The 19,245-nt window shown below is 45.2% G+C and overlaps 1 protein-coding gene across 3 annotated transcripts in view; it reads right to left on the bottom strand.

Annotated features, from left to right (window-relative positions):
• USP33 (ubiquitin specific peptidase 33) overlaps positions 1 to 19,245 on the bottom strand; it is a 112,388-nt gene that overhangs the window by 41,637 nt on the left and 51,506 nt on the right. For 2 of the 3 annotated variants that reach the window (XM_029618877.1, XM_029618879.1), the window contains exons 7-16: positions 19,068 to 19,137; positions 15,441 to 15,554; positions 13,217 to 13,295; positions 11,627 to 12,050; positions 9,612 to 9,752; positions 8,844 to 8,956; positions 2,704 to 2,876; positions 2,511 to 2,605; positions 1,970 to 2,003; positions 1,020 to 1,065 (exon numbers count right to left, since the gene is read on the bottom strand). In XM_029618877.1, coding sequence (XP_029474737.1) covers positions 1,020 to 1,065; positions 1,970 to 2,003; positions 2,511 to 2,605; positions 2,704 to 2,876; positions 8,844 to 8,956; positions 9,612 to 9,752; positions 11,627 to 12,050; positions 13,217 to 13,295; positions 15,441 to 15,554; positions 19,068 to 19,137 — 1,289 coding nt within the window. The remainder of the gene's footprint in view (positions 1 to 1,019; positions 1,066 to 1,969; positions 2,004 to 2,510; positions 2,606 to 2,703; positions 2,877 to 8,843; positions 8,957 to 9,611; positions 9,753 to 11,626; positions 12,051 to 13,216; positions 13,296 to 15,440; positions 15,555 to 19,067; positions 19,138 to 19,245) is intronic. The other variant, XM_029618878.1, reaches the window with a different exon arrangement.

The raw sequence follows: 19,245 nt of genomic DNA, 5'->3' as shown, positions 1-19,245 counted from the left end.
AGGATGCACTGCCATCATCAGCAAAGCAGGAGGGGAGGCTACGTCATCCATGGTTCCTGCCCTTAGAGACTAGGTTCCTTTGAATGTGGGGGGAATGAGCTCTCTCCCCCCACACGAACAGTGTGTGGTTCTCACTCTCTGCACTGTTTGAACTTCCATCTATGCCAATCAGTCAGTGAAACGACATGGAACTCTTGCCCAGGCAGAACTCAGGCAAGACCCCAGGCTCAGCAGGCTATACAGATCACCTACGGAATGCATTCAAGTCAGTCCTGCCAGCACCTGACAAAGGTACAAAAACAGACAGAGCAAGGAGAAGACATAAATACTAAACTGCCCGTGAATTTTTTTTTTTTCTTTTTTTTTAAATAAAGGATAGAAATATGACTGCCAGACTGCACAGCGACTAAGCCCTGCCATGCGGCTGGCGGTTAGAGGAAAGAAGAAAGGAAAAGAAATAAAACTACTATAAGGTAAAGGAAAGAAAACAGCTGCAGTAGAAAAAAAATCACTTACAAAAATTGTGAGGAGAGAGCAAAACTGAATACCATGAGACTTATGGGCTCCCGCGACCACACGGCTCCATGTTAAAAAAGACTGAGGGACTCTGCCTAGGAGGCAGGGTGATGACTGCAGTTGCACATGCTCAGTACGGCATGTTTGAATGTTCTAGATTCTTTGAGATCAAAGTTCCGTGGCGGGCTCCATCAGACATCACCCATGCGTGAGGACTAGCAGCCCTCGGAGAATGTCATCAAGACAACATTTTGAAGTTGTTTGACATTGCTGCTTAAGGCTAACAGTGTATCTTGGGCACTGCAGCATTTCAATCTTGGTTAGGAACAATAAAAAAAACCAAAAAAAACAGAACAGAATACTGGAATTATTTTAATAAATATAAAAAACACTGAAAATATCACTAAATAACCAGTGCTTTGTGACTTAACAGTTTACTTGGTACATCCAGTGAAAACTTTGATGCCCACTAGCCATAAAACTGTATAGCATGATTGAAATACCTCTGGAAATTTTTGGACTTTACAGAACTTCACTCCATTTCTCAACCTAAGTAAAGAAAAACAAGACGCAATAAGTTCAACAATTTTAATTCACCCTTTAAATCTTTAAAATAAATTCTAAATGCCATATGACCGCAGAAAAGATATATCACATGCAACACATTTACAGATCAGGAAAATTTATATAATAGATTTCTTGTGCCATCAAAATGACATGGACAATAAAACAAAGCACAAGGACAAAATTTAGCACTACAGAAGTGAGAATTCCCCTTTAGCGGCTTAGCAGTTATTTACTACAACTCTGAAGCACTCTCACATAGAAAGCCAAAAGAGTCAGTCCCGAAGAAACAATTCAGCTTAGGTGTATAGTACTAAAACAGAATGCTCTGCTCCTTTATTATCAAGTGCATATAAGAAAGGGAATTTCCAGACTGGCATTCACCAGAAAACCTTTTCCTGCTCTTTTCCCCTTCTCAGGTAGTGCTCTGGGCCTATTTCAGGTTGGCCAGAGTTCCAGCTCAATCCTCGAAACCAAAAGCAACCAATGATTTCCTCCCACTTTGTGTGTGCAGCACTAAAATCTAACTCTATATACCATTCAAAGGAGCATGTCCGCCTAGACAATATATAGTCCAAGAACTTTAGCATGCTGTTTTACTACACCTAAAGACAGCACAGAAATTCACTCATTGTATGCATTTGGGGTTTTTTTTAAAACTAAATTTATTTGCCAGAAGACAAGCGCACTCAAACTACAAGCAAGGCATGTTTAAAAGCATGAAAGCGGGTCATTCAATAGCATACGACTGGAAAGGAAAAATTAAGCAAACAATGCAATGCAGCTCTGACTAATCACAAGCGGCAAACAGATACTGCAGCAAACTAAGCCGAGACCAAGAGAGCAGCGAAATAATCCAAGCACAATAAAGAAAAAGACTGACACTCACTTTCTGCACTTTTCACAACTGTACATATTATCGCCTGTAAACAGTGGGGGAAGGAGGGGGGGTGGAGGAAGGGGAAGGAACACGCTGCAGTTATTCTCCAGTCTGAAAGGATGCCAATTTTCATTACATATCAGATGTGTCAGCCTACCCTCTGTGACAAATTATCAAATGTTTATCATGTCTAACTGAATTCTTTTCATTATTTTGGTTAGTCCAAGTTGATCTGTCCACTGAGCAGTTTGGATGAATCATTAACAGCAGCTGGGATTTTAACTGCCTGAAAATACTAAATAGCCAATTGCAAATAAAAAGTCACATACACATTACTTATCTTTACAGGTAGGAAAGTAGCATTTATATATTCCACACATGCATCGTGAGCTCTCAAAACTAAGGATGTTCAGGCTAATCTTACACATGTATAGCAAGTTAGCTGGAAAGTTCTAATAGCTGGAAAAATATACATACTTTCAATTACTAAATTAGCAAAAGTATTTTTTCTTGCTGTAAAACTAGGCACATTTTACATATTTTCTCTTACCTTTGAGTTCATCTCTTGCGAAAAATGCAGCAAGACAATCCTGTAAGGTTACTACAGGGCCCCAAAACCAGCTAGGAACACAGGAGACAACAAACCTGAAACATTAGCAACAAAGAATGCAGCAAGTCCTCTGCCAGTAGAGCAGAAACTTCAATTTCTAGACATAGTACGGCATAAAGTAATATTCTCCTACCTTTTAAAATACTCCATGAAAAATGCTATCCAGCCCTGTGGGGCATACACTTCACCACATGACCCTGTTTTGACCAGGGAAGATTGATGGCTCGAAGCATGAAGCTTCGCAAGGTCCTCCTTACCTGGAATAGGCAAAGACAGATCTTGGAATGTCTCCAGTGTTACAGATACCTAAAAGAAAGGGAGAAAAATACCATTTTTCTGATTTCCAGTATAATTCAGTATGTTTGTTTATTTTTAACTTTAGAACAGTGATTCAGGATCAACTCCTTTTGTATTCATCAGTATGTGGCTTAGTTTAATATATAAAACACAAGATAAAGCCACCTCATAATCGCTGCTACTGATGCTTTCTAGTAACACACAGGCGCTACCAATACATCAAGTATTTTAATTTACTGCAACACAGGCAATATGAAGACCCATGGAACATGCTATAACAGGAAATTCGTACAATCAGAATGAACTGGAGAAGACTGCAGGATGCACGTGCTCAGAGAAGCTGACTTGAAGGAAAAAACACAGAAATAAAAGAAAATTATTACTTACCTGCTAATTTTCGTTCCTGTAGTACCATGGATCAGTCCAGACCGTGGGTTATGTCCCCAATCCAGCAGATGGAGTCAGCACAAGCTTTGAGGGGGCGTCACCATATATGCTACTACCCCCTCTGCAGGAGTTCAGTATCGAGTATATCAAAGCCCGAGTAAAAAACAAAACCCCCGTAATGGATCATGTTTATAAGAACCGGCAACCATAAGCCGAGTAACATTAGTAACTAACTGCAAGCGTCCTATCAACGGGTAGGAAGCTGCGAAACAGCCAGCCAACTTGTAGGGAGCTGTGAAAACAGTGAGAAAACAGTGAAAAACCGAAACGTCGTGAGAGACATACAGCACTACCGTACTTTAGAGAAAGCTGAGCAGGATCAGAAAACCCAAACGCGGTGGGCGTCTGGACTGATCCATGGTACTACAGGAACGAAAATTAGCAGGTAAGTAATAATTTTCTTTTCCCTGTACGTACCTGGATCAGTCCAGACCGTGGGATGTACCCAAGCTTCCCTAAATCGGGTGGGGTCCTGCGAGGCCTGCTCAGAGAACCCGCTCGCCAAAGTGTCCAGAGACCGACGAGGCGAGGTGCAGACGACAGTGCCCCGAGAACGTGTGTAAAGACTTCCAAGTGGTCGCTCTACAGACTCGTGAGGGGAGACCGAGCGAGCCTCCGCCCAGGAAGCCGCCTGAGAATGTGTAGAATGCGCTACAATGCCGGGCGGGGGAGTCCGGCCCGACCCAATGTAGGAAGCGGCAATGCCGGCCTTCGAGGCCTGAGATGGACAGGAATCCGGAACTCATTTGTAGCCTCCAGATAGAGGCGCAGGGCGTGCTTGACATCCAAGAGCCGGAGAGACCTCGGTTCCGAGGCAGCGAAGGACGGCAGCTCTACCGTCTGGTTCACGTGGAATGCAGACCCTACCTTCGGAAGAAAGGAGGGAACGGTGCGGAGCGAGACTCCGGAATCGGAGAAACGAAGATAGGGCTCCCTGCACGACAGTGCCTGCAGCTCCGAAATGCGTCGAGCAGAACCGATGGCCCCCAGGAAGACAGCCTTGAGGGTGAGGTCCTTGATCGTTGCACTGCGCAGTGGCTCGACCAGGTTGAGACTCCAGGAGGGACAAGGGTCCCTTAACGGAGGCCACAAATGCTTGACGCCCTTGAGGAACCGAGCGATGTCCGGGTGCTGCAGGAGAGAGCCCCCATCGCGCAACAGCGAGTCAAGGGCGGCCACTTGGACCCGCAGTGAATTATAGACAAGTCCCTTGTCCGCCCCCGCTTGTAGAAATTGAAGGATCTGGGGAACAGAAGCCTTTGCGGGTCTCGTGGCCTGTGTGGAACCCCACAGCTCGAAAACCTTCCAGACCCAAGCATAGGTCACCGACGTCGACGTCTTTCGCGCTCGCAGCAGAGTGGAAACTACCGCCTCCGGGTGAGTGTCTATTCTGCGGAGCCGTTGAGAGCGGACACCATCAGATCCAGGTGGGGGGCCCCCCACCGATGGACGAGAAGTTGCATCGCTTCGTCGGAGAGAGAGACCACTCTCCGGGGTCCAGCAGCCGACGACTGAGGAAGTCCGCCTGGACGTTGTCCACCCCGGCGATGTGCGAGGCCGCTAGCCGGACGAGATGACGCTCCGCCCATTGCAGCAGCAGCGCCGCCTCGAGCGCCACCTGCGGGCTGCGCGTGCCCCCTTGGCAGTGGATGTAGGCCACTGTGGTAGCGTTGTCCGATAGGACTCTGACCTCCTGGTTCCGAAGAAGCGGCAGGAAATGTCGCAGCGCTAGTCTGACCGCTCTGGTCTCCAGACAGTTGATGGACCACGTCGCCTCCGCCTCGGACCACGTACCCTGCGTGGTGCTTCGATCGCAAACTGCCCCCCAGCCTACTAAACTGGCATCGGTGGTTACCACCACCCAATTCGGCAAATCGAGGGACACGCCGCGGGCCAGGTTCGACGGATCCAACCACCAGTTCAGACTGTCCCTGGCCATCTGAGGGAGCGGGAGGACCATCTGGTAGTCCTGCGAAATTGGTTTCCAACGGGAGAGGAGCGCCCTCTGCAAGGGCCGGAGATGCGCCAACGCCCAAGGTACCATATCGATGATGGAACCCATCACTCCCCGGAGCTGCAGGTAGTCTTAGGAGGTGGGATCTGGCAACGCAGAGAACCGTCGTATGCGATCCCGCAAGGAGTGCGCCTTGTCCCGACGTAGAAAAACTTTGCCTAGTCGTGTGTCGAAGGTCGCCCCCAAAAAGTCCAAGCGCTGCGAGGGCTCGAGGGAGCTCTTGGAGAAATTCACTACCCATCCCAGGGAACGCAGGAACTGTACTACCCTGGCCACTGCTGCTCGGCCGTGGGAGAAAACCTTCGCTCGGATGAGCCAATCGTCCAGACAAGGATGGACCAGAATACCCTCCTTCCGAAGGGCAGCCGCTACGACCACCATGATCTTGGTAAAGGTGCGCGGTGCCGTCGCCAAGCCGAACGGAAGAGCGATGAACTGGAAGAGCTGGTCCAGAATCTTGAACTGGAGGAGACGGTGATGGTCCGGTCGGATGGGGATATGCAGGTAGGCCTCCGTCAGATCCAGGGAGGCAAGGAACTCCCCCCGGTGTACCGCCGCAATCACAGACCGCAGCGTTTCCATGCGAAACAGAACAATTCGGAGGGACCTGTTGACCTCCTTGAGGTCCAGAATGGTCCGGAAGGATCCATCCTTCTTTGGCACTACGAAGTAGATGGAATAGTGACGCAAGCCCACCTCTCCGAAGGGCACGGGCGCAATAGCGCCTATCTCCTGAAGTCTGGCCAGAGTCGACTGCACCGCTCGCCGCTTGGGGGCGGATCCGCAGGGGGAGGAGATGAACCTTCCCTTCGGAGGGCGGACAAATTCCAATGCGTAGCCTTGTTCAATGGTGTCTAAGACCCACTGGTCCGAGGTGATCTGCGCCCACTCCTTGTAGAAAAAGCGCCAACCGACCCCCAATCCTGGGAGTGGCGGAGTGGGCGAGCCTGACATCATTGGGAAACCTTAGGAGAGGGGTTACCCGCTCCGGAGGCGGCGCGTGCGGGCCTACGACCTCGAAAGGAACGCGACCAGGGCTGGGTCCTGGAGAAGGAGGGCTGGGAACCCGACGGCCTGTAGCTCGTGTAGCGCCGTTGTGCCCTGGCTCTGGTCCGGGAGGAGGCATACCCCCTGGAGGGACGATATCTGTCCTCCGGCAGACGATGAACGGCGTTTTCCCCCAGAGCCTTGATGATCTGGTCCAGATCTTCCCCGAAGAGGAACTTACCCCTGAAAGGCAGGGAACCTAGACTCGACTTCGAGGACGTATCCGTCGCCCAGTTGCGAAGCCACAGCAGTCTTCGTGCCGCCACTATCGAGACCATGGATCTTGCCAGGACCCGAAACAGGGCATACGAGGCATCAGCCCCGTACGCCACCGCAGCTTCCAGCCTATCCGCCTGGGCGGCCTCATCGGCTGGCAGAGCCTGCGATGTGAGGAGTTGTTGCACCCAGAGAAGACTCGCCCTCTGGGCAAGTGAACTGCACATCACTGCGCGCATCCCCAGTGCGGAGACCTCGAAGACCCTCTTAAGGAAAAACTTCCAACTTGCGATCTTGCGTGTCCCTTAGGGCCGCTCCTCCCGTCACTGGTATCGTCGTCCTCTTCGTGACTGCCGACACTGCGGAGTCCACCTTTGGCACTTTTATGAGATCCAGGAAATCCTCCGGTAGTGGATAAAGCTTTTCCATGGCCCGGCCGACCTTCAGGGAGGTCTCCGGGGTATCCCATTCCCTAGCGAAGAGCTGCAAGGACCGGATCCCCTTTCTTCGAGGAAGTGACGACCGCGGGCGCTACTGGGGCGGGCGGGTCCAAGTCCAGTTCCTGAATTATCAGTGGGATCAGGTCATCCAGCTCTTCCCTCTGGAAGAGGCGCAGGGTGCGAGGGTCGTCTCCCTCCGCCGCGGAGTCCCCTTGGCACGAGTCCGGAAGCTCAGGTCCAGGATCTGCTGGGCCTGGTCCCGCTCCCAGAGACCCGGAGGAGGGCTGGGGTCGAGCTTGCGGCTGTGAGGGAGGAGCCCCCGGGGGGCCTGTGAGGGGGCCGACGTCCGAGGAATCTTGGCAGGGGGAGGTCCCGCAGGAGCGTCCAACCCCTGAGGTATGCAGTGTGCATAAGTAGAAAAAACTCCGGGGAGAATCCCGGTCTGCCCGAGGGGGCTCCAAGGACGGGAGAAGCCGTTGGTCCCTGCCCCTGAGGGCCTTGCTCCGGCAGCAAAGTCGGGGGGGGGAAACCTCCGCAGAATCCCTGTCTTCCAGCGCTGCCTGAGTCCTCTCAGGGCGCAGGGAATTTAAAATGGCCACCGTTCCCGCCAGGAATGGGGGAGGGGCTGGCCCGCGCCTCCCGGGCAAACACGGAAAGAAGGAAAACTCTGCGAGGGACTGCGAGGTGCCTTCCCCCCCGGGAAGGCACCGTGCGCAGATGCCCTCACGGGAAATCCTAGACCCCGGCTCGCCGCAGGCAGCGCAATGCAACGGCCGCAGCATCGGCTCCACGAGGGAGAGCAACGCCGGCAACGAAACTAAGAAGAATCAAGCCTCGGGAGGGGGCCGCGGGAAAAACCGCCGCTGCAGGGGGGCCCTGTCGGCCTGCACTGCCCGCCGAAGAAAGTGCCGCGGGGGGGCCGCCGCTGCGGGGGGGGCCCTGTCGGCCTGCACTGCCCGCCGAAGAAAGTGCCTCGGGGGGGCCGCCGCTGCGGGGGGGCCCTGTCGGCCTGCACTGCCCGCCGAAGTGCCGCGGGGGGGCCGCCGCTGCGGGGGGGCCCTGTCGGCCTGCACTGCCCGCCGAAGAAAATGCCACGGGGGGGCCGCCGCTGCGGGGGGGCCCTGTCGGCCTGCACTGCCCGCCGAAGAAAGTGCCGCGGGGGGGCCCTCCCGGCCGCACAACCCGCCAAAGGAGTCCTGTCTGAGCCCTAGCAGCCCACGCGGAGCTGCAAGATGGCCGCTAACGCGGAGAGGCCGGCACCACCGGCATCCGCGAGGCACCGGCTGTGAAACTGTAAAAGAAAATACAGGAGCAAAAGAACAAACTTACCCGGCGCCAAGTCACAGCACAAAGAGAGGAAAACAGCACAGGAGGAAGCCACGCCTCCACACAAACCGAAAAAACCTTTTTTTTTTTTTTTTTTTGAATAAAAACTTGATCCAGAAACAAATAGGCAGAAGCCCAAGATAAAGGGAGCAAGGCAGAAAGCCCAAGCACAAAGAAAGCAAGGAAAAAGGCTATCCTACAGAACAAAAACTGGGAGAAACCCTGATTCCCCTACTCGCATCTGCTGGAGTCAGAAGATACAGAACTCCTGCAGAGGGGGTAGTAGCATATATGGTGACGCCCCCTCAAAGCTTGTGCTGACTCCATCTGCTGGATTGGGGACATAACCCACGGTCTGGACTGATCCAGGTACGTACAGGGAATTGGCCATTAATTTCACTACTAGAACAAAGCAGGTGCATCTTCTAGACAAACTGACACCGTTACGGCAGAATCTTCTGTGTAGTGCTTCTCCTATTCACTCACCCTATCACAAGTCAGACACTGCACAGAGCTTACAATTGTGCCATCAAATATGTCCGATATAATACTCCGGTATTTCTTTTGTTTCTTCTTTTTTGGAGAAGATGCAGCAGGCACTAGTATGCGAAAACAAATGATTTGAAAAGTAAAATCAGAACAGACAAATACTCTTGTTGTGTTGAATTTGATTTAGGATTTTTTTTTTTTTTTTTTTAAAAGAATGACTGTTTATTTAACTGATTTATATTCCGCTTTTTGGCACTTCAAAGCAGATTACATTCAGGTACTGTAGGTATTTCCCTATTCCCAGAGGGCTTGCAATCTATGTCCTCTGCCTGAGGCAATGAAGGGTAAAGTGACTTGCCCAAAGTCTCAAGACGCAGCATCTCTTTGTTATCCATAAAACTTCTACATCAAATAACTGTGTTACTGCAAAAGGAAGGTACACTGAGCAGACCAGATGTGCCTTACAGCCCTTATCTATCACAGTCTAAGTAATAAACCCCTACCAAAATACAGGCAAGCCGTTTTAAAAGAATTGTAATACTGTATTTTAATGGAGTAACATATTACACAGAATAGAACAATTAGTACTGCAAAACATCTGACAAGGAAATAGGTAAATAACTGGAGCACTAGGACTAGAATGAGAATGTTTTAGCAATTCAGGTTTACCATACCAGACATGCACTTATACACAGACTAACACTATCTACAATGCAGTATTGGCAACTGTAATGAGAAAAACTGAAGATAAAAAAAACCAATTACCTTTTCTGTGTGCAGACGATAATCCTGACCAGATAGAGCCTATTTTTGGAGGGCTGCTTGACAAACGGGCATTTCCTCCCCCATTTGCTGAAAGGTTTTGTGGTGTGGACAGGTCATTCATATGCACTTCAGTGATACAGTCTAAAATATATATATATTCATGTCATTTCACAGACTTTATAATCTGAACATTTTACTCTGGTCCAATTTCACCCCCTAACAAACTGTTAGAAAAGCCAGAAAGTGTTTCAATTGAGCTATATTTTTTGCTTCCTTACCTGATGGGAGACTTGGTAAACAGAAAGACTATTAAGACATAAGTAAGCTCAAAATTAAATGCTTTCCTTCTCACAAGAGACGTAAGGAGGCTGCAATAATACTTCACAGGCTTTCATTTCCAATTGTGCATACTGCACTTAACGTCCAGTCTATATAACCTTACCATAGTCACAAATCAGGCTTTGAGAACAGTGCCAAACTGAAGGACCACTCACTATGTTAATAGTGACCTTCTTGAGCACGAGGCTAATGGACACAGCAGCCTCACAGTTACTGCATTTTTAGAAATCCCCAACAAATATATTGGCCTTAATAGCTGAATGTAAAAGCTCATTATTCTGAACTTAACTGCCAAGAGCACAATCTTACCTTAATAGAACAAATGGCACTAAAAGGTATTTGCAAATGATTTTTCCAAAAGGAACAAAATGAAAGACATTTCACTGAATCTGAGTCTTGGTTCCCTTTATGAATTACATCTCTCTTCTCATCAAATAGTAAAACTCAGTAAAACAGCAAGGCCTCTTATGTGCATCTGTATAGCGCTACATACATCTTGTAGCACTACATAAATAATTAGTAGTAACAGAATGCACAAACCAGAGACAAGGCATGCAAACAGAAGGCAAATATAAACTCTCATTACAAAAATTATAGGTCACTCCCAACACAGCTACCTGTCTAAATAAAAACCTCTTATCAGCCCTGAATCTACAGTGTAAGACTTAAAAGGGATCATCCCAAATTAACTTTAAATATATAATTTAAATTAGAATTTTATAGCATTTTCATGTATATATGGCCCAATGTACCAGCTGTGCAAATTGTTGTGGCATAATTTGTATTACTATAAAATCTTTCTGAGATGTTTTATCCCTAAATGAGTCAGTGCTCATGAGACAGCACTGACATGAACAGGGATGTGTTTCCATTGTCTGAGGACAAATGACAATATGAAAATACAGGTGCTAATCTACTCAATCCACTGATAATTCAACACGGATGAGGACCAGCCATAATATCCGATGCATATGTGGCTTCCCGGGCTATTAAGCCTGGGTTTAAAAAAAAAAAAAAAAAAAAAAAAAGTTAGTGCAACCAAGATACCACTCACATTTCATTAGACAGTGAAATGAAGATTTTTTTTAAAAAGCACCCCGATAATATTTAGGGTCAGGCTGCTAATGCTTTAAGGTAATAACCTGGAAACAGCCACTCACCAAGCTTCACATTCTCTAGAATCGATGTTTTAGACTGTAGGTGGTTTTTGCCCTAGGAAATTGACCCCATCTCTAAAAAAACAGCAAGTTTCAGGAATACATTCCTAAGAGGCTGCTGCCTTAAATGGAAGGATACAGATAACACAAACTAGTAAAGAAAGCATGGAGGCATGGTGTTAATAGTGCTACGCCTCACTCAGTGACTGCTAGTGAGTCAAAAAGTAAAATGGGGCAAACAAACACTAACGTTATTCTTACCCCTTCCTTCTATTTACTCTCTCCCCACTTTCACTATCATCCTCCCTCCATTGTCCAGTCCTATCCTGGACCTATCCTCTCCTCCAACAAGCCATGCTATCATCCTTTTCCATTACCTTTCGGCATCTCTGGTCTCTTAATTTTTCTCTTTGATGGTGTGGTTGCAGCACACCTCCACACAAGCCACCACTAACCTCTCATGTGTTGCAATTGATAAACTGGTCCCATAATTTGCTTCTACTGCACAAACAGAATCACCTGCCAATTTGCTGTGTATCTGGACTTTTACTGTTCCTTGGTTACTCAGAAATTCAGCTGTTTCCGTTGCCGTGTCTATGTCCTTTTCTAAATCTTGTGCAGAATTAACCTCATCAAGCTTGTTACACCGTGTTTTTTCTCTCTGACAATCCTTAGCTAATTCTGAATTATCTTCCTCATTCTGAATTAACATAGTAGTCTCTGCATGTTCCTCTGAGTAGGCCCGGGAGCTAGTATCATTTTCAGCCTTATCACTGCTAGAACAAGAATCGCATGATTGGAAATCACTGTCTGACTGGCTTTTGTCTTCTTCCATATTCTCCTCCAAAGGTACAGGATGTAGGTCCTCTTCTATCTCAATGATCTGTTCTTTAAGCTCCTCATGAAGTAAATCCATCAAGCAACGAAGAAATTCTTGTGCATCCTAAAAAATTCAAAATTTAAAAGATAATTTTCTAGAACCAGTATAGAGAGCACCACAAATAAACAGAGAAAAGGGGCATGTTGCGGGCGCTATTAGTTTTTTTTTGGGGGGGGGGGGGGGGGGGGGTTTTGGACCTGTGTTTTCGGCCCCTTACTGAATAAGGGGTAAAGCTAGCGCGTCGAAAACGCACGTCCAAATGCTGGTTAACAGTGCCCGATAATGCACTTTCCTAATTGCTTGATTACTATGTTTTCTTCCTAGAGACACAAGATGGTATAAAAGTCTGCATAAACCCAACTTCAACAATTTTATCCTCTTAAAACTTATCTGCAGAACCATTCCATGTTTTAGGAAAGTTGCTTTACTTTTAGTCTTTTTTTTTTTTTTTAAGGCTTCTAATTTAATTTTGTATCAGAACTGTTAATGTACAAATGTGCACATTTAAGGGACATATCTGTTAATTTATAAAACAAATGTTTTATAATTTTATTTCTTAGATTTGTGACATGCCTTTTCGAACTCACAAGGTGAGAAACAGCAAATATATACATAAAATTATAATTTTAAATAGCAAACATAATTTGTATTTGCAAACTGATATGTCAGGATTATAATCAAGAAAATTTAGACCTCCGAGGTTAAACTGTGACTAACAGACGGATTATAATGCCCAAAAATGCAAGCTGAAGGAATCTTGCCTACTAAAGATCCCTTTTTGAGCCCAAGGAGAAGAGTCTCAATTTGTTGCTATAATTCTGTAATATTTGATGCAGGTGTAAACATTGGGTCCCCTCTTCAGTCTCGAAACATAAAGTTACGAAAAAATAAAACAAACACAGGAGAAACCCAACTCTTCGGGGTGGTGGGCGGGTTTCGTGAGGACTAACTTCATCAAAAGAGCCTTAAGTGCTGAAGGTCATCCTGGTCCTTTCCAGACACATGGCTGCTGTAATGCATGTAGTTACTCTAACTCATCTGTGTGCAGTTCTGGAGACTGCACCTTCAAAAGGATATAAAAACAGGATGGAGTCAGTCCAGAGAGTGGCTACTAAAATGGTCAGTGGTCTTTGTTCTAAAGCATATGAAGACTCTTGTTATGCTTTAGAGACAGGATAATGAACAGGCCTGATGTAATACAGAAAGAAAATAAACTCTAGAAGACTTACCTGCTGGGAATAGCCCCGAAACATTGGATTTACTGACTTGATTCCCTGGAACAAGTTGGTAGGAACAACAGATCCAGGTCTATTTAAAAAAAAAAGTATATATATATATATATATTTACATGGGCATTAAACAGTCAATTTTGTTTTAGCACATACAATAACTGAACATTAGTTTATTCAACAGTTTTACTTAGTATTTACATATCCTACTTGAACAAAAATGGTACCCATGAGCATATGCATGAAAATCCATTTGAGAGAACTCAGCAATTCCACCACTGCCTCAATATGATGCTGCCACATTTTTTTTTTTTACACTAGCTTGTGTTTTTATTCAAGCATTAACAGAGGACCTGGATATTACAATATTTCTCATGCAGTATAACCAACAAGGCCATGGACTGCTGTCCTAGGAGAATACTTGCTACAGGTAAGCAACTCTGCTTTCTCCTAGGACAGGCAGGATGGTAGCCCTCACACATGGGTGAATCCCTAGCTACAGGCTGTTCTTGAGCAACAAACAAGACCAACAACACCCAAACAGGTGCCAATGGGTATAACAGTGGTGCTCTTGGAAAATGAGGGAAACAGCCTGAACCAGAAAAAAGGGCCCAAGGCAGGAAGAGTTGGGTTCTACAGTTGAAAGAGATTCCAGAGGACTGATTAGCCGAAGCTATCGTATCAGTCATACCCGTCCAGACAGTAGCGAGAGGCAAAAGTGTGGCGGGAACTCTACGTTGCAGTTATGCAGATCTCGTCCAAGAGGACCACTTTCAAGTGGGCCACTGAAGCTGCCATGGCTCTGACAGAATGAGCCTTGACATGGCCCCCAAGTTGCAGTCCTGCCTGAGTATAACAGAAGGAGATGCAATCTGCCAGCCAGTTGGACAGGGTATGCTTAGCATCCGCAACTCCTAATCTATTCCTGTCAAAAGAGATAAAGAGTTGCGTAGACTGCCTATGGCCTGTCGTGCACTCCAAGTAGAAGGCTAAGGCTTTCTTACAGTCCAGACTTCGCAGAGCCCATACGCCCTGGTGCAAATGAGACTTGGGAAAAAAGGTGGGCAGGACGATTGACTGGTTAAGATGCCTGTGCAGAACCACCCTATCATGGAAGAATTTTGTGTAAAGGTGGATATGCCAGTAGGGCCTGAAGCTTGCTAACACTGCTCACTGAAGTGACCGCGAACAAAAAGATGACCTTTCAAATCACAGGTTCACAGTGGCTTGAAATGAGCTTTCATGAGCTGAGCTAACACCACACTGATGTCCCAGGAAACAGCAGGAGGCCGCAGGGGAGGCTTCAACTGCAGTAGACCCCCGCATAAGGCACCAATAGCACTTAGGTGCACCCTAACAGAGTTGGGTTTTAAGCCAGCATCCGAAAGGTGCAGAAGGTAGTCAAGCAGTTTCAGTGTGGAACAGGAGAACAGGTCCAAGGAAAACAGAGTGAAACAGCCTGAACCTGAAAAAAGGGCCCAAGGCAGGAAAAGTTGGGTTCTACAGCTGAAAGAGATTCCAGACTGGCTGAAGCTGCTATCACCTCGGCCATATCTGTCCAGATAGTAGTGAGAGGCAAAAGTGTGGAGAGAACTCCACGTTGCAGCCTTGCCAGATCTCGTCCAAGAGGATCACTCTCAAAATGGGCCTCTGATGCTGCCATGCTCTGACAGAATGAGCCTTGACATGGCCCCCAAGTTGCAGTCCTGCCTGAGTATAGCAGAAGGAAATGCAATCTGCCAGCCACACCACATGGAAAACCTCCTCCACTTCAGGCCATAAGACTTCCTAGTGGAAGGTTTCCTGGCAGCTACCATGACCTGAGACACATCATCCAACTGGTCCGAGGAAACACTGGGCCTACGGTCCACAAAGAACCGCAGCCGGAAAAGCATTTTAAACATGGATATAAAAGAGTATATCTATTTTCATTACCCTATAAAATAAAGTAGCAAAAATACATTTGAGAGAAAATAGTCTCCATAATCTTACACTATGCATCCCATTCCATAAAGGGAATTTTGCTTTAAAAAATATATATAAATAAAAAGACCTATGTGCTAATATAACTTAGACTAATGGAAGAAATCCAAACAAGTCAAAACAAGCCTTTTTTTTCTTTAAACAGAGAATTACTAGAATGACACTGTAAAAATTAAGAGTCTGATCTCCTAGCAGCTTCGTTTTTTTTGTTTGGATTTTGTGAAGTAGTTACAACACATACCTGTTTTTGTGCCAAATTTCTGTCATCAGTTTTTGGAAACTCTTACAAAGCGCTGGCTTTTTGTCTGTTCGTATTAAGCCACCACAGTCGAGAAAGAAACGTGTCAGGGGTGGGCTAATGTGAGAGAGAAAGAAAGACAGCGTAATCTAACTATGTTTAAGAACAAAAATGTAAAATAGGTGTGCTGTTAATCCTGCATATAATGGGAAAATCAGTTTTTGCAATGTTTCTTCTCACTTGCAGAGGCATAATGCACTTGAATAAATATAAACATCTGGCTCAATGCACTTGATTAAATATAAACATCTGGCTCAGAACATTTCTGAAATAATTGAATCAGGAAAAAATATTTCGGCTCAATTTAAAAAGCAAATTTAAAAAAGTATATGGAGATTACATTTTCTTTTTCCTGACCAAAATGTTATTTGATATTAAAAGATACTTTAAATAAAACTTTTTTTCTGGGAGTGTACAAATGTGAATATACAATTGATGCATTTCACCTTATGCAAATTAATTTTTAAAGACTGTATATGACCAAATCACTTTAGTTTGACCCCATACCTGCCTGTACTGTGCATTTTAGCTGGCACTGTTCTTTAACAAGAAGTTCTACCTAGAACTAATGGAGTCTACTTTACAGGTATGAATATACATGAATCGGAGGGGGGAAACAACCAAAACCTTGTCAGAATCCTCATGTTACACCCAACATCCTGAATATTTGGTATGAACACATACACACAGTATGATCTCATAAGTCTGTGTTTTTGTTTTTTTTTAGAAAATGCATTAATTTAAAAGCATTTATGGTTCACCCATCTAAATATCCTAGGCAAATTAATAAAATATTCATGAAATCTGACAGCAACAATATGACAAATTTACACTTAAAAAAATCTCTACATCTGGTCCATATACAAAATCCAGAATATGATAATGCTAGCGTCAAAATGTCAGTGTCAAGAGGCCATAAGGTCAACAGGTTTGCAAATTCCAAAACTGATCCATATACATTAATCTAAGAAAATATGAATACAACTACTATAGGGATCCTACAGGTCAAGCAGATCTGCAAAAGCTTCTAAGAATAAGAATTTTTTTTTTAATTCTTTTCTAAAGGACTTTAGATCAGTAATAGCTCTCAATTTCTCTCAAAGGGAGTTCCACAACTCAGGTCCAGTCACAGAAAATATTCTCACAGGTCTCACACAACTGCAGCATCCTCACAGATGGAACGTCCAGTAAATTCTTATAGCATGTATGCAAGGTTCGGCTAGGCGTATACATTTTCAATAAGGCACTAAAGATTATAGGCAGATTTAGAATTTAAAATCCTGAACACCATTAGGAGGTTCTTAAACCAGTGTAGATTAAATACCATTGGTAAAATATTGCAAATCGGGAAGGCCCGATCAAGATTTGGGCCACTGCATGTTTACTCATTTGCAGAGCTTTAAAGTACTAGCTGGTAGGTCTATATATACTACATTACAGTATTCAAGGCCTGAGATAATTAAGGTCTGTAATACAGAGTGAAAAACTAATAAACAGGATTTCAGCCAATGCAGGATTCAGAGCTTATAAAAAGCACTTAACTACGTTACCAACCTGTGGTTTACAAGAATGTTGTATCAAATATAACCCCTAAATTGCAGACCTTGGAAGAACTCGAGATCTGATGGCCCTACAACGATAACATGAAAGGACATCTGGACTTGGAAATCTTGACAAACAGGATGTCTGTTTTTGAGACAGTCAGTTTAAGGTCATTAAGAGACATCAGAGGTCCAGCAGCTGAATTCTGCTTGGTGCATCAGTTTCCAGTGTCTTGCTAGGCACAGAGAAATGCACTTCATGATGTGCCACCAATTTCTTAAGGGTGACTCTCTGTTTTCCCAAGAATAATTTAACAAGGGGCTCCTAGACTAAAAAGCACCAGAAAGACTTCAGGGCAGCAAACACCACTGCTCAGTAGTTTACTTTTCAAGGAACAGAACTAGAGGACATGCTCACCATAACTGTCACTGTCGGTAAAGTTTATTTCTGTGAGGTAAAGTAGCAAAACAGAGACGTATTCAGATACGTAGCAAAAACAAAAGGGGCACTACTATTCACGTGCAAACATATAAAGTCACAATTTCAAAATGCCTTAATGTGCATGGCAGGTATAAATCAATCAATCTCCATTTATCAACAGCACTGTGGCAATGCTTTTATCACCCACATAATAATGTTTAAACTTTGGTGGTTTTACTGCTAAGCGATTGTACAGTCTGACCATTATAGAAGCTGTCCACAGAACATTCTTAGAGTTAGAGTATAGCTTGTATTCTGTTTTTACTGCACTTCATTTAGAAGCTAAGCTTTAATCACGAAGTCGTGGCAGTCTGTCTCCTTGCCTATTGCAAAAATCATTAAGTTGAAAATGCTTCTGCACTTGGGTTCAACCAAGAGTGAAGCATAAGAGCCTAATAAAAGCTACAAAATGAAACCTGAGCTAGTAGAAAACCACATGCATTAAAATCAAAATGAAAACACAAAATGATAATAAAGCTCACTGGTCTGATTTAATGGAAGAATACTACTACAGCTGCTGGCTCAACTCACCCTGATTTGGGGGATAATACTTTTTATTTTTATAATGCTACCAGACATATACAGCACAATACAATGCTGGTAAGTATCCAGGTAAGGTAAGTCCCTTCCCCAAAGAGCTTGCAATTTTACGTAGGTGCCTGAGGCAATAGGAGATAAGATATAATTGCGATGGAGAAGGTACAGAGAAGGGCTACCAAAATGATAAGGGGAATGGAACAACTCCCCTATGAGGAAAGACTAAAGAGGTTAGGACTTTTCAGCTTGGAGAAGAGACGACTGAGGGGGGATATGATAGAGGTGTTTAAAATCATGAGAGGTCTAGAACGGGTAGATGTGAATCGGTTATTTACTCTTTCGGATAGTAGAAAGACTAGGGGGCACTCCATCAAGTTAGCATGGGGCACATTTAAAACTAGTCGGAGAAAGTTCTTTTTTACTCAACGCACAATTAAACTCTGGAATTTGTTGCCAGAGGATGTGGTTAGAGCAGTTAGTATAGCTGTGTTTAAAAAAGGATTGGATAAGTTCTTGGAGAAGTCCATTACCTGCTATTAAGTTCACTTAGAGAATAGCCACTGCCATTAGCAATGGTTACATGGAATAGACTTAGTTTTTGGGTACTTGCCAGGTTCTTATGGCCTGGATTGGCCACTGTTGGAAACAGGATGCTGGGCTGGATGGACCCTTGGTCTGACCCAGTATGGCATTTTCTTATGTTCTTATGACTTGGCAAAGGTCACAAAGAGTGTCAGCGGGGGAAGCCAATTCAAACTCTGACTTCCTTGGCTCTCAGTCCACTGCTCAGGCCAGCCTTTTATACAGAGAAGCTGACTCAGGCTCTCTTCTCTGATCATCTTGGATCAGCTCTGAATAGCACATTAACACTTTCCCATCCAGAACCAAGTGAATCATCCCAGCAACGCCACTGCCATCCACTATACTGAAGTTCTATTAAAATGGTTACTTCCACGCTCTTCAAATCCTTCTATTTATTTTTGCGCATTTATGTTCTGCTCTTACACTTACCAGTTGGAAAGCGCTTGTAAAGCTGCATTCATGTAACAAGTGTTCCCAATGTTTTTCAATCCTGTAAGGCCTGTTAAACAAAGGAAAGAACACACCAAGCAGGCATCAAATTTGGCAGTCTAATCTTTCAGAGGGTCATTAACAGCTATTACACAAATTACAGAGCGTTAACTCTAAA

Source organism: Rhinatrema bivittatum, chromosome 10, assembly GCF_901001135.1.
Source record: "Rhinatrema bivittatum chromosome 10, aRhiBiv1.1, whole genome shotgun sequence".
Taxonomy (NCBI): Eukaryota; Metazoa; Chordata; class Amphibia; order Gymnophiona; family Rhinatrematidae; genus Rhinatrema; species Rhinatrema bivittatum.
Note: the sequence above shows the minus strand (reverse complement) of the source record. Positions and strands in the feature narration are given on the sequence as shown.